The sequence below is a fragment of the Adiantum capillus-veneris genome, chromosome 5, assembly GCF_014529385.1.
Source record: "Adiantum capillus-veneris isolate H3 chromosome 5, ASM1452938v2, whole genome shotgun sequence".
Lineage (NCBI taxonomy): Eukaryota > Viridiplantae > Streptophyta > Polypodiopsida > Polypodiales > Pteridaceae > Adiantum > Adiantum capillus-veneris.
The window spans coordinates 165,226,392-165,237,052 of NC_140935.1; the positions used below are offsets into that span (position 1 = coordinate 165,226,392).

Below are 10,661 nucleotides of genomic sequence, written 5' to 3' on the forward strand. Positions count from 1 at the left end.
AAGGCTGCGACGTCCACCTAGGAGTCCCTTGCTACCATAAGAACAACGCCGTGGTCGATTATCGAGCAAAGAAAGCAACATTGACGAATGAAAAGGGCCGAAAATTTGTACTTGATGTAAAATTGAAGGGCAAGTCCGTCCCTATTATATCGGCTTCGGCCATTTCCAAATTAATGAAATCATGTCTCTTTGTTTACTCGATCTACTTGAGAAAGTTAAATGATGAACACAGAACGAACATGTCTGAACTTGATAAAGAACGCCAAGATTTTCTCCACACATGCTGATTGTTTCTCTGAGGGCTTGCCAGGCGAGTTGCCCCCATCTTGACCTGAGGATCACACCATTGGTCTAATTCTTGGAAGCACACCACCAAACCGGCCACCTTACCGTGTTAGCCGAGCCGAGAATGAAGAGATCATGAACCAAGTGAAAGACCTTCTTGAAAAGGGCCTTATCCAGCGGAGTACTTCACCCTACTGCTCTCCGGTGTTGTTGATTTTAAAGAAAAAGGGATCTTGGAGAATGTGCATTGATTACAGAGCTCTCAATAAAATCACTATCGAAAACAGATTTCCGATTCCAAGGATCAATGATATTCCTGACCAACTTCAGGGATCCTCTTGTTTCAGTAGGATTGATTTGAAAAGCGGATATCATCAGATCCATATCGCTCCGGGAGGAATCTACAAGACAGCCTTTTGGACAAGCTTCGGTTAATATGAATTAATATAACAACTTTCAACCGAATGATGGATAGGATTTTCTGAGAGTTTAGATCATTTATTGGCATTTTCTTTGATGACATTATAGTCTTCTCCAAGGATGAAGCAGAACATAGATACCATCTGCTACAGGTCTTTCACGCATTGCAAGATCACAAGTTAGTTATCAACGCCAAAAAGAGTGAATTTTTCTTGCAAGAGATACACTTTTTGGGACACATCGACTCAGCAACAGGAGTACAAATGGACCCAGCCAAGATTGAGACTATACGTGATTGGCCCGAATTGAAAAATGTTCATGAAGTTAGAAGCTTCTTGGGCTTGTGTTCTTACTACCGGCGGTTCATTCGAAAGTTTACAGAGGTAGCTTCCCCTTTGCGCAATCTGACACAGAAAGGAGTCCCTTTCTCGTGGGGACCGACAGAGGTGACAGCCTTTCAGACACTAAAAGAGAAATTGACTTTGCTGGATTTGCAAAAGTCTTTTGAAGTATATTGTGATGCTTGTGGTCGTAGTCTAGGAGCGGTCTTAATGCAAGAAGGCCATGTCACTGCCTACGAAAGCCGATTGTTTTCAAGGCCACAATTGACAACACAAATTTATAAAAAAGAGCTTTTGACAGTGATCCTTGCTCTTACTCAATGGCGACATTACCTACGGGGAGCCGATTTTAGGATCGTCACTGATCATCAAAGTTTTCGCTACTTCTTGTCATAGAAGCAACTTTCGGAAAAGCACATGCGGTGGGCTAACATCTTGTCACAAGTTTCACTTCCAAATTGTCCATGTCTAGGGACAAAAAAACTTGGTGGCAAATGCATTGTCTCGAAAGCCCCTGGTCTTGGCTATTTCCACGATTCATCATAGAAGCTTCGAAGACACAGTTGATCAGTATGCCACAGATCCGGATTTTTCCGATGTATTCACTCGAATACAAAATGGGAACATAGTCGCGGGATATTCCATACGGGACGGCTACTTGATGAAGAAAACATGTTGTGCGTCACACAGCCGTTGAGGGAAAAGGTTCTGACTGAGTGCCATTGTCCACCTTTTACGGGTCACCAAGGCATCGACACCACCTTGAAAGATGTGGAGCATTACTTCTTTTTGGCCGAGACTCGAGAAAGATGTGGACAACTTTGTACGTAGTTGTTTCGTATGCCAGAAGGTCAAGTTTGACAGGCATAAGGCAAAAGGATTGTTACAGCCTTTACCCATTCCCACCCGCCCCTAGGAAAGTATTACAATGGATTTCATTTTTTATCTCCCCAAGACACAGAGTGGGCATGATGGCATTTGTCTTGTCATCGACAGATTTAGCAAGCAAGCTCACTTCATTCCAGTGCAAGCCGGATCATTAAGCGAAACTATTCATTGCACAGATTTTCAAACTACACGGCATGCCTGAGACAATAGTCTCCGATAGAGATCCCTGATTCACGAGCTTGTTTTAGGCTACTTGGGAGAACATTGGCACACGGTTGCAATTCTCGTCATCATTCCACCTGCAGACAGATGGGCAATCTGAGATTGCAAATTCAGTTGTTCTGGATTTATTGCAATCTTACACTTCTGATCAGAAGACTCAATGGGAAAAATATTTGCCTTTGGTGAAATTTTTGCCTACAACAACACGGTTCACTCTTCGACGAGGAAGGCGCCATTTGCGATCATTGAAAGTGCTATGAAGGTTCCACCCTTCCTTACCACGAAAGATAAGATTTTTGAAGCCGACCACTACACGAGGGACTTGGACACTGCTTTTACCAAGGTCCGGGAGGCTTTAGCGAAATCTCACGAACGACACAAAAAGGCAGCAGATCGACATCGACGAGATTTGAAATTAAAGGAAGACAATTGGGTGCTCTTACGTTTTGAAAAGGCACGCCTAAGAAAGAAAAAGGGAAAGGAGCGGCTTTTTCCAAAGCTTAGCATGAGGTACTATGGCCCTTTCCAGATAAAAGAAAAGATAAATGATGTCTCCTTTAGACAGAAGCTGTGCGATACTTGAGGATTCACAATGCTTTTCATATGAGTCTCTTGAAGCTTTTTAAAGGTGATATGCCCGGTGATGGGGAGCCAGATGAGCAAACCGAAGTGGAAAAAAGCGAGGAGATACTCGTTCCGGAACAGATATTGGCACACAAAGACAGAAAGATAAAAGCTAAAGTGATTAGGCGGTTCTTGGTTAAGTTCAAGAACTATCTTGCATTGGATGCGAAGTGGATGGAGGAGGAGGACCTAGCAGATACTCCTCAGATTTTGCAACTTTACCTTGAAGCATTCGGTTTAGCATAGTCTACTCCGATAGAACCTAGACTTCAGCTAGGGTGAATCTAGTGCAGCGGGTTTGCACAAGATGGGAGTCACTCAGCTCCTTTGTCAACGGATTAACCGGATTTTGAATAGTCACTGATGTCCCCTTTGGGTTTCAGGGATACTAAAGGGTTGAGTAGTATTCTTTTGTATGACTTTATAACTGGAATTCCCAAAAATTAAAATGATTGATTTGTACTTGACTTGTTTGAGTGCAAGAACTGAAAGACGAAATGATTGCAGCATTTAGGTCTCATAAATCTCTATAGACATGATTGCAATAAGGATTAGTTAATCGGGCATCCGTGAGGTCCCGAATGGATCTAGATGCGATTACTAAATACGTTGTTGATTGGTCGTGGTCTGAGATTTGGAATGAATTTGTCTGTAATTTGTCATGTGATGTCAAGTGATGTCCTGTGATGTCCGGTGATGTGACTGTCGTCTTGTACAAGTGTTAGATGTGTTGTGTCTAGTGCGTCGGTACTAACAATTAGATTCTATTAAGATAGTTTATGGCCTCTGTTTGTTTTGCAAGCGTAATCGAGGGCGATAACAATTCTTTCAAGAGGGGGGTATGTCACAAACCGGTGACGTGGCACGCCCTCGGATATAGACACACACACGTCCTGCGACAGAAATGCGACGTGGCAACAATACAAGCCCCGAAAAACATGTCGACAGGCTGACGTGGTAGTGTCGTATGGATCTCTGCAAATTCCGTTGAAATGCTGACAGGGTAGCGTACAAAAATTGCGTTGGCTGAATTTGGTAGCTTTTGATTACAGTTGCTTTTGAGTTTGCGAAACCTTTGAGTTTATGTTTGGGGGCTCTGCTTTTGGGCATCCCTTGTGTCACGTGCACATCTAACCCCATGTGCATGTGGACAAGCTACTTCAGGTCCAAGGTTCAAGTCAGCTTAAAAAGTGTTCTGGCACCTTTGTGACCCTGTGCGTAGGCCATGCATGTCCAGGGACTTAGAGTAGTTGCATATCCTCTGGTTGCACACAGCATGATCAGTTTACAGTGCACAGAACCCATTTTCCCTATTTTATCCATTTTTAGGACTTATTATTAATAAATGACTTTGTAGGGAAATTGGGTAGGGCAAATTTGCTAAGCTCTATAAAAGAAACCTAGCGCGCTAGCACTTTTTGGCAGAAGAGGCAGCAAAAGTTCCTACACTTGCAGTGCACCTTCTAGGCAAGATCTACAGAACTCCCTAGCGTTTTCAGCCATCAAGACCAACCTAACGTTTGTGGAGTTCCCAGATCAGCCAACGTTTCCAGACTTCATCAGCTAGCGTTTTCAGATAGCAGATCAGCATAGCGTTTCTGCTGCAGTCTCCTAGTGTTTCCAGTTTGCAACACTACCTAGCGTTTTGCAGTTTTTGGCGAGAATTCAGCCCAGTCACTTCAGCGTTTTCTGTTTTCAGCACTTAGACTCCGCAGTTACAATCCCAAACCTCGCAGATCTCACCTACCAGCAGCAGATCCTCGCCACACGGTCAGATCAACCAGCGTTTTCAGTTTCAGCCCGCTGTTTGCAGATTTCAGCATCTGCATTTTCAGCGCATCGTTGTCACATCGTCACCATCGCCGACACAGTGTCAGATTTCAATAGTTAGTAGATTTGCAGATTTCAGCCCCTAGCGTTTTCAGTTTTCAACCCGTCTCGTCGTCGTCATCATTGTCGTCGAAATCTTTGGCAAGTCCATTGCATCTAGACCATTGTACCAGATTTGTGCAATCAATAGCAAAGACCTCTCGCGCCATAGAGAGGGGGGCCCTTGGAGGAGGGTTTGACAACATTCTGGTGTCTTACTCACTCTCTCTCTCTCTCTCTCTCTCTCTCTCTCTCTCTCTCTCTCTCTCTCTATCTCTCTCTCTCTCTCTCTCAGCACCTTCATTCACAGTGTCATTCACTTTAATTATGATCATTTGCACTCTCGTTAAAGGAACGGAAGGCTCTCCCTTCTGTAAGTAAAAGGAACCCTTGAGCACAGTTCGGAGCCCTCATCTTGAGCAAAGTCCAACATTCACTTCCATTGCACCTTACACCTTGTGAGAATAAATAAGTCCTTTGGACTCACTCCTCAGAGCATCTAGACGCAGAGTCTGAGAGTGAGTACCCGCAAACTCTCTTGTACTTTGCACACAGATTAATATAAATAGAAATACCCAAAGGGGCGCCAGTCTTTGGGACCAATACCTCTTGGCACGAAACTACGACGGGTCGTGTCGTCTTTTGTGAATTGTTTTGAAGTGAATCTCTACTGTGTAATGGTAAAATCTTGACTTGGGGTGTCCAAGTTTGTTACAGCATTTGTTTTGCCACTCACAGATTCTCTCTCTCCTTAGAAAGGTGGTCCATGCCAATATCTTTGTTAGAGCCAGAATCCTCTATGTTGTGCCCACATTCTTCTCTTTATGTCCTGTACTTGCATCTATGATCTTCCGTATTGCACGAGAAATATTAATGGAGTCTCAGAATGACTTTCTGGTTTTAAACTAACTTGATTGAGCTAAGCAAATCCCAATCAAGAGGCCTAAACCCTAGCAGAAGAAGGAGAAGCACAAAAGGTTTACCAACTTGCAGACCTCCATCGAGTGGCCCAAATAATAAATGGGTTAAGTGTAAAAATCCTAGCCCTCAACAACTTATAAACTCTCGCCGCAGCAGACACACACACACCCTCCAAAAATTACGTGAAGGTTGATGATGTGGCATGTTGTACCGACCTTCCGCACTTTGCGTTGAGGACGGGTCACGAGGTAGCAATGTACGGAGAACCCTTGGGGCGCCTGCTTTTGGGACCAAATGCTTTTAGAATTGATACTTTTCATGCTACAGCTATTGATTATGGGCCAAGGCTCTTTGAAAATGTATACAAGAGTCTCTCTGGCATCTTACCGTGTGAAGAAGCAGAGGAGAGCTCCGAGACTTGTACCTTTCTGGCCAAGGGTCTTTAAATATGTAAACAAGAGTCTCTCTGGCATTTTACCGTGTGAAGAAGCACAAGAGAGCTCCAAGACATGTACCTTGCTGAAGTAGTAATAAAGAAATACCAAAAGAGGCGCCAGTCTTTAGGGCCAGGGCCATCTAGGGGTGGAACTCCGCCACTCCGTGTCTCACCTGGATTCTCTCTCTTTCTCTCTTGAGGCGCCAGTCTTTAGGGCCAGTGCCATCTAGGGGTGGAACTCCGCCACTCCGTGTCTCACCTGGATTCTCTCTCTTTCTCTCTTGAAGTACTAAAAGTGTTGCTAAGTGTGTAGATTTCAATTATCAAGAGGCGCCAATCTTTAGGGCCAGTGCCATCTAGGGATGGAACTCCGCCACTCCGTGTCTCTCACCTGGATTCTTTCTCTTTCTCTCTTGAAGTACTAACAGTGTTGCTAAGTGTGTAGATTTCAATTATCTTTGTGTCTCCAACCACAAAGTGGTCCTTAAGATTGTCCACCTCAGCTTCTCTCTCATCATCACTGTCTAAGCCTTACACTATTGCAATAATCCTATAATGATACTACCAGGGCTCGAATAATCACTCAAATAAGCTCTAAATTGCATCTCACAATCACTGGATTGCCTCTCTTTTATTTACTAGATGTGGCAATTTAAACTAGGCACACCAAGGTGGCTACAATGCAAACACATCATTACAAAGCTAGCATGCCCTTCACCATGTCTTCTCAAATGCATTGAACAGCACCCCAGCTATATGATGAGCCTCCAAGAAAACAAGGACTACAACTATAAAGGGTGTGGGGCACCATGTCTCAACAACAATTGTCGACATGAGTTGCCTAAAGCTCAAAAGAAAGGCATGTCGTTATATGCTTTACCAAGTGAAAACAAGCGAATATTAAACCAATCTATCCCTTCAGACTTAAAAGACTACAAACCAGTGCAAGAAATCAATGCAAAGTTACCCGGAAAGGGAACAAGGAACGGGACGGGAGGGTCCGAAAGGGGACAAGAACGGGGGGAGGAGGGAGGACCGGAATGGGAACGGGGCCGGAACGGGCAATTAAAGAAAATCTTGAATTGCATCCATTCAGCTTAGCCCCAAATCTGGTCCCAAACAAACCCAACTCTGCCCCAGCCCCAAATATGTCCCCCAAATGGCTACTTTTTCCTGTTCTGCCCTGTTCCAGACCACCATTCCGGTTACACCCCGTTCAGAAACGGCGTTCCGTTCCCAGACCCATCCAGAACGCTGTTTCAGAACATCAGCCTGTTCCCTGTTACTATGAATCAAAGATCTTGCTGCAAATCAGTCCAAAGTTTTCATGAGAAGAAAATCTATAATTAGAACTTATTCACGATTCCAAAGAACACAGCATAAGGTTTTAAACAGCTAATGCAAATCCTTTATTTCATTATCGTACAAAACCAAATAATTATACTTTTCTCAAGACCATTAGTACAAGGTATCACAAAAAATTGTCAAAAACAGGAAGAACGAGAGGGAAGAAAAAAGCACCGCTAAGACAAGCGACTCGTTCCAGGAATGCAAACTATGACCTAGAGAGTTACTGAACCTCAAACGCACTCTGCCACTATTATAAGTAATTCTGCAATGTAAGGCAAGATACGTAATTTCAATAGTTATGATCGAGCTCGCAAGCTGATTGGGATGTTTGATTGAATTTCTTTCATTCCATAAACACACCAATGACAAGACAATTGAAATTTAAACTAGGAGAATACTACATGGGAAGGACAGAAAAAACCTCATCCTTGTCTCGAATATAAGTTTTGAAGTCATCTGCATGACCAGGCAGCCTTAACATCGTGCTCAGGTTGAATTATGTAGAATCGTCGGCATGCCACACACATCTGTAAATAAAGGGATTTGACTAAGGCATAGGTAATTACTAATTATCAATGTGGCAACCAAACAATTCCACAGAGAAGTGCATGGTCGCCCATTGACTCGTATTCTGCTTCTTTTGTTTCCACCTCCACTGATGACAAGCTCCAAAAATAAAGCAACTAAGACTACAGGTGGAAGCTAAAAGGCATCCCCAAGCACGAAAATTTACAGACGAACCAAATAAAAAACTAAAGGTGTGCAGATAGGACAGCATCAGATAATCTTCCCCATAAAGAGTATTCTGGTCCTTTAATAAACATAATGCCTGCGAAATAACTCAAATAAAACAAGAACCCTTACATGAGATAAGCTGTATGACAATGATCATTGGTCTACATAGGATCGTCATAGTCTGAATCAATTATAATAACTTTCTCTTCTGGTGGCAGCTTAAAGTCCGGATCAAAATCAAAAGGATCCCAATGAAACTCTTTGTCTTTCTTTATAAGTTCGCCCATCGACGGGAACAAGGTCGAAAGATCATACTTGGGCGGATCCTTGCCGATCTCTGACCAGTTGTCTGCCTCTGGTGTGTGGTAAGGGAGATCCAAATCAGGAAGCTGTCTATGAGGAAACATGGACAGAGACATTGGTTTAGGCTTTGGCTTCGGCTCGGGAGGAGGAATTTCTGGGAGGTCATCTGGTAAGTAAACATCAAAAACACCTTGCGGCCTCATTCCCGGTGGAGATGGAGCTATTATGTTCAGCAGGCCAAAATCCATCTCCGTTCCTTTTGGCTTGGGAATACTAGTCTCAGCAAACTGATTGTTACTACCAAATGGGGACCTTGTTTCCAATAAGGACGCAGTGCTTGAGTTGAAATCAGAAGACATTGTCTGTGTAGCGGGGCGTGGCCTCGGACGTGGTCTTCTCCGAGGTAAGGGAGGATCGTTATCTCTGTAAGAACTGCTATTAAAAGAGAAGTTGGAAAAATCAAAACTTCCAGAGCTCGTTAGAGCAGGGCTGCTCAAGGGATGTGCAGAAGGCGCACTTGGGGCAGGTGTAGTCAGGGTAGTAGGGGGAACACCTGCTACTGCAGTCGATTCGAGAGGCTTACTAGAATATGCAGCTCCAGAAGAAGCACTGTTGGTAACTGTCCCTGTGTTACTGGAAACAGTTGTGGTATTGCTCTCAATAATGGTGGCCGCAGGGATAGCTTCACTGCTAGGGATACTTGTATTGACCCAGGATGAATTTGCACTCGCTGTAGTACAAATTGTGCTTGACAAAGTAGTGGTACTGCTCACTGGGGCAGGCGTACTTGCTGGCCAAGACGCAGCAGCTTGGCCAAATGAATTGCTGTCAAAGGGCTTAGATGTATCAAGACCAAATCCATTGCTTGGAAGTGCAGCAGCAGTAGGAGAAGCCCCAGCTCCAAGGTCAACTATGTTGCCGGGAATGGGGCCCCAAGAAGACGTAGTGGTACTGCTTGGTGGGGCAGGCGTACTTGCTGGCCAAGATGCAGCAGCTTGACCAAATGAACTGCTGTCAAAGGGCTTAGATATATCAACACCAAATCCATTGCTTGGAGGTGCAGCAGTAGTGGGAGAAGCCCCAGCTCCGAGGTCAACTATGTTGCTGGGAATGGCGCCCCAATCCTCTGCAACAGGGGGCAGAGAAGATGACATAGGAGAGCTAAAGCTCCCACCCACCGAGGCAGAGTTCGAGCCAGTACTGAAGCCAGAAGAGGGGAGCGGAGGACGTGAAGAGGTGGCTTTATCAACCCTAATCACCCGCCCATCAAGAAGCTGCCCAGTCATTTTAGAGCGGGCCGTTTCTGCATCTGCTTCAGACTCGAATGTGACAAAACCAAAGCCCTTTGGGCGACCTGTCTCTCGATCACTTATAAGCTTCACCTCTACCACTTCACCATGCTGAGAAAACGCCCGCCTAACGGCATCCTCATCCGTGCGGAAGGAGAGGCCGCCCACAAAGAGCTTGTTGCTGAAGCTTCGTGTCAAGAGTTTAAATGGAACCTCGGAGTAGCCCTCGGCTTGAGAACGACCCAGCAGCGCCGCAAGCAAGCCACGCCTCGCCATCGCTCTGCGTGGAAGAAGCGAAAACCCCATGCTCTAAGATACGTCAAGGGTTTTGCTGGGGTTTCTACTGCATTCCTTACGAGCTCAGGTCGTTTTTTGGCCTGCCCCAAAAGGAGTGAAAAATGATGGGAAAATTACCAAAATACCCCTCAAATTTCAAAAATTCCCAAAATACCCTTGTATCTATTTTAGCTGGATTGTTCATGATTTCCTAATCTTTATTCTATTTTGACAACGTCTATCCGTTTTTTTAGTGCTTAGCATGTAATTTGTCACAATTACCTCCCAAAAAAAGACAATTATGTCTAAAAATAATGAAGCAATTCATCTCCAAAGCCTACATAACCAGCTCAAATCCTAGTTTTAGTATCTTGTATTTATAGACAATCAGTCTTCTTATGAAAAGCTACAATTGTTTAAATTTTTGGATAAATTTACTCTCACAATCAGGGGTATTTTGGGAATTTTGGAAAATTTGAAGGGCATTTTGGGAATTTTTGACAAAATATGAGGGGTATACTGGGAATTTTTGAATTTGAAGGAATTTCCGCAAATTAGAGAGGTAATTTGGTAATTTTCTCAATAATGATAGATTATTTTTTTGGCATGCCCAAAGGGGGAGGCCTTAGTGATGGTTTCCCTTTTTGCTAATGAAAAAGGAGTGGGTTTTTGTTTTTTGACAAAAAAAATAAAATGGTTGTT

The 10,661-nt window shown here is 44.0% G+C and overlaps 1 protein-coding gene across 5 annotated transcripts in view; it reads right to left on the minus strand.

Moving 5' to 3' along the window:
• LOC147458496 (uncharacterized) overlaps positions 1-10,067 on the minus strand; it is a 58,298-nt gene extending 48,231 nt beyond the window's left edge. For 3 of the 5 annotated variants that reach the window (XR_015188239.1, XR_015188236.1, XR_015188238.1), the window contains exons 1-2: positions 8,221-10,067; positions 7,778-7,883 (exon numbers count right to left, since the gene is read on the minus strand). Coding sequence is in view for 1 of the 5 variants with exons in the window: in XM_086513139.1 (XP_086369265.1) it covers positions 8,253-9,989 (1,737 nt within the window). In the remaining 4 variants the exon portion in view is untranslated. Of the gene's footprint in view, positions 1-7,472; positions 7,619-7,675; positions 7,884-8,220 lie in introns of those variants that run through there. The other 2 variants (XR_015188237.1, XM_086513139.1) reach the window with 2 other exon arrangements.
• Between the last annotated feature and the right edge of the window lie 594 nt (positions 10,068-10,661).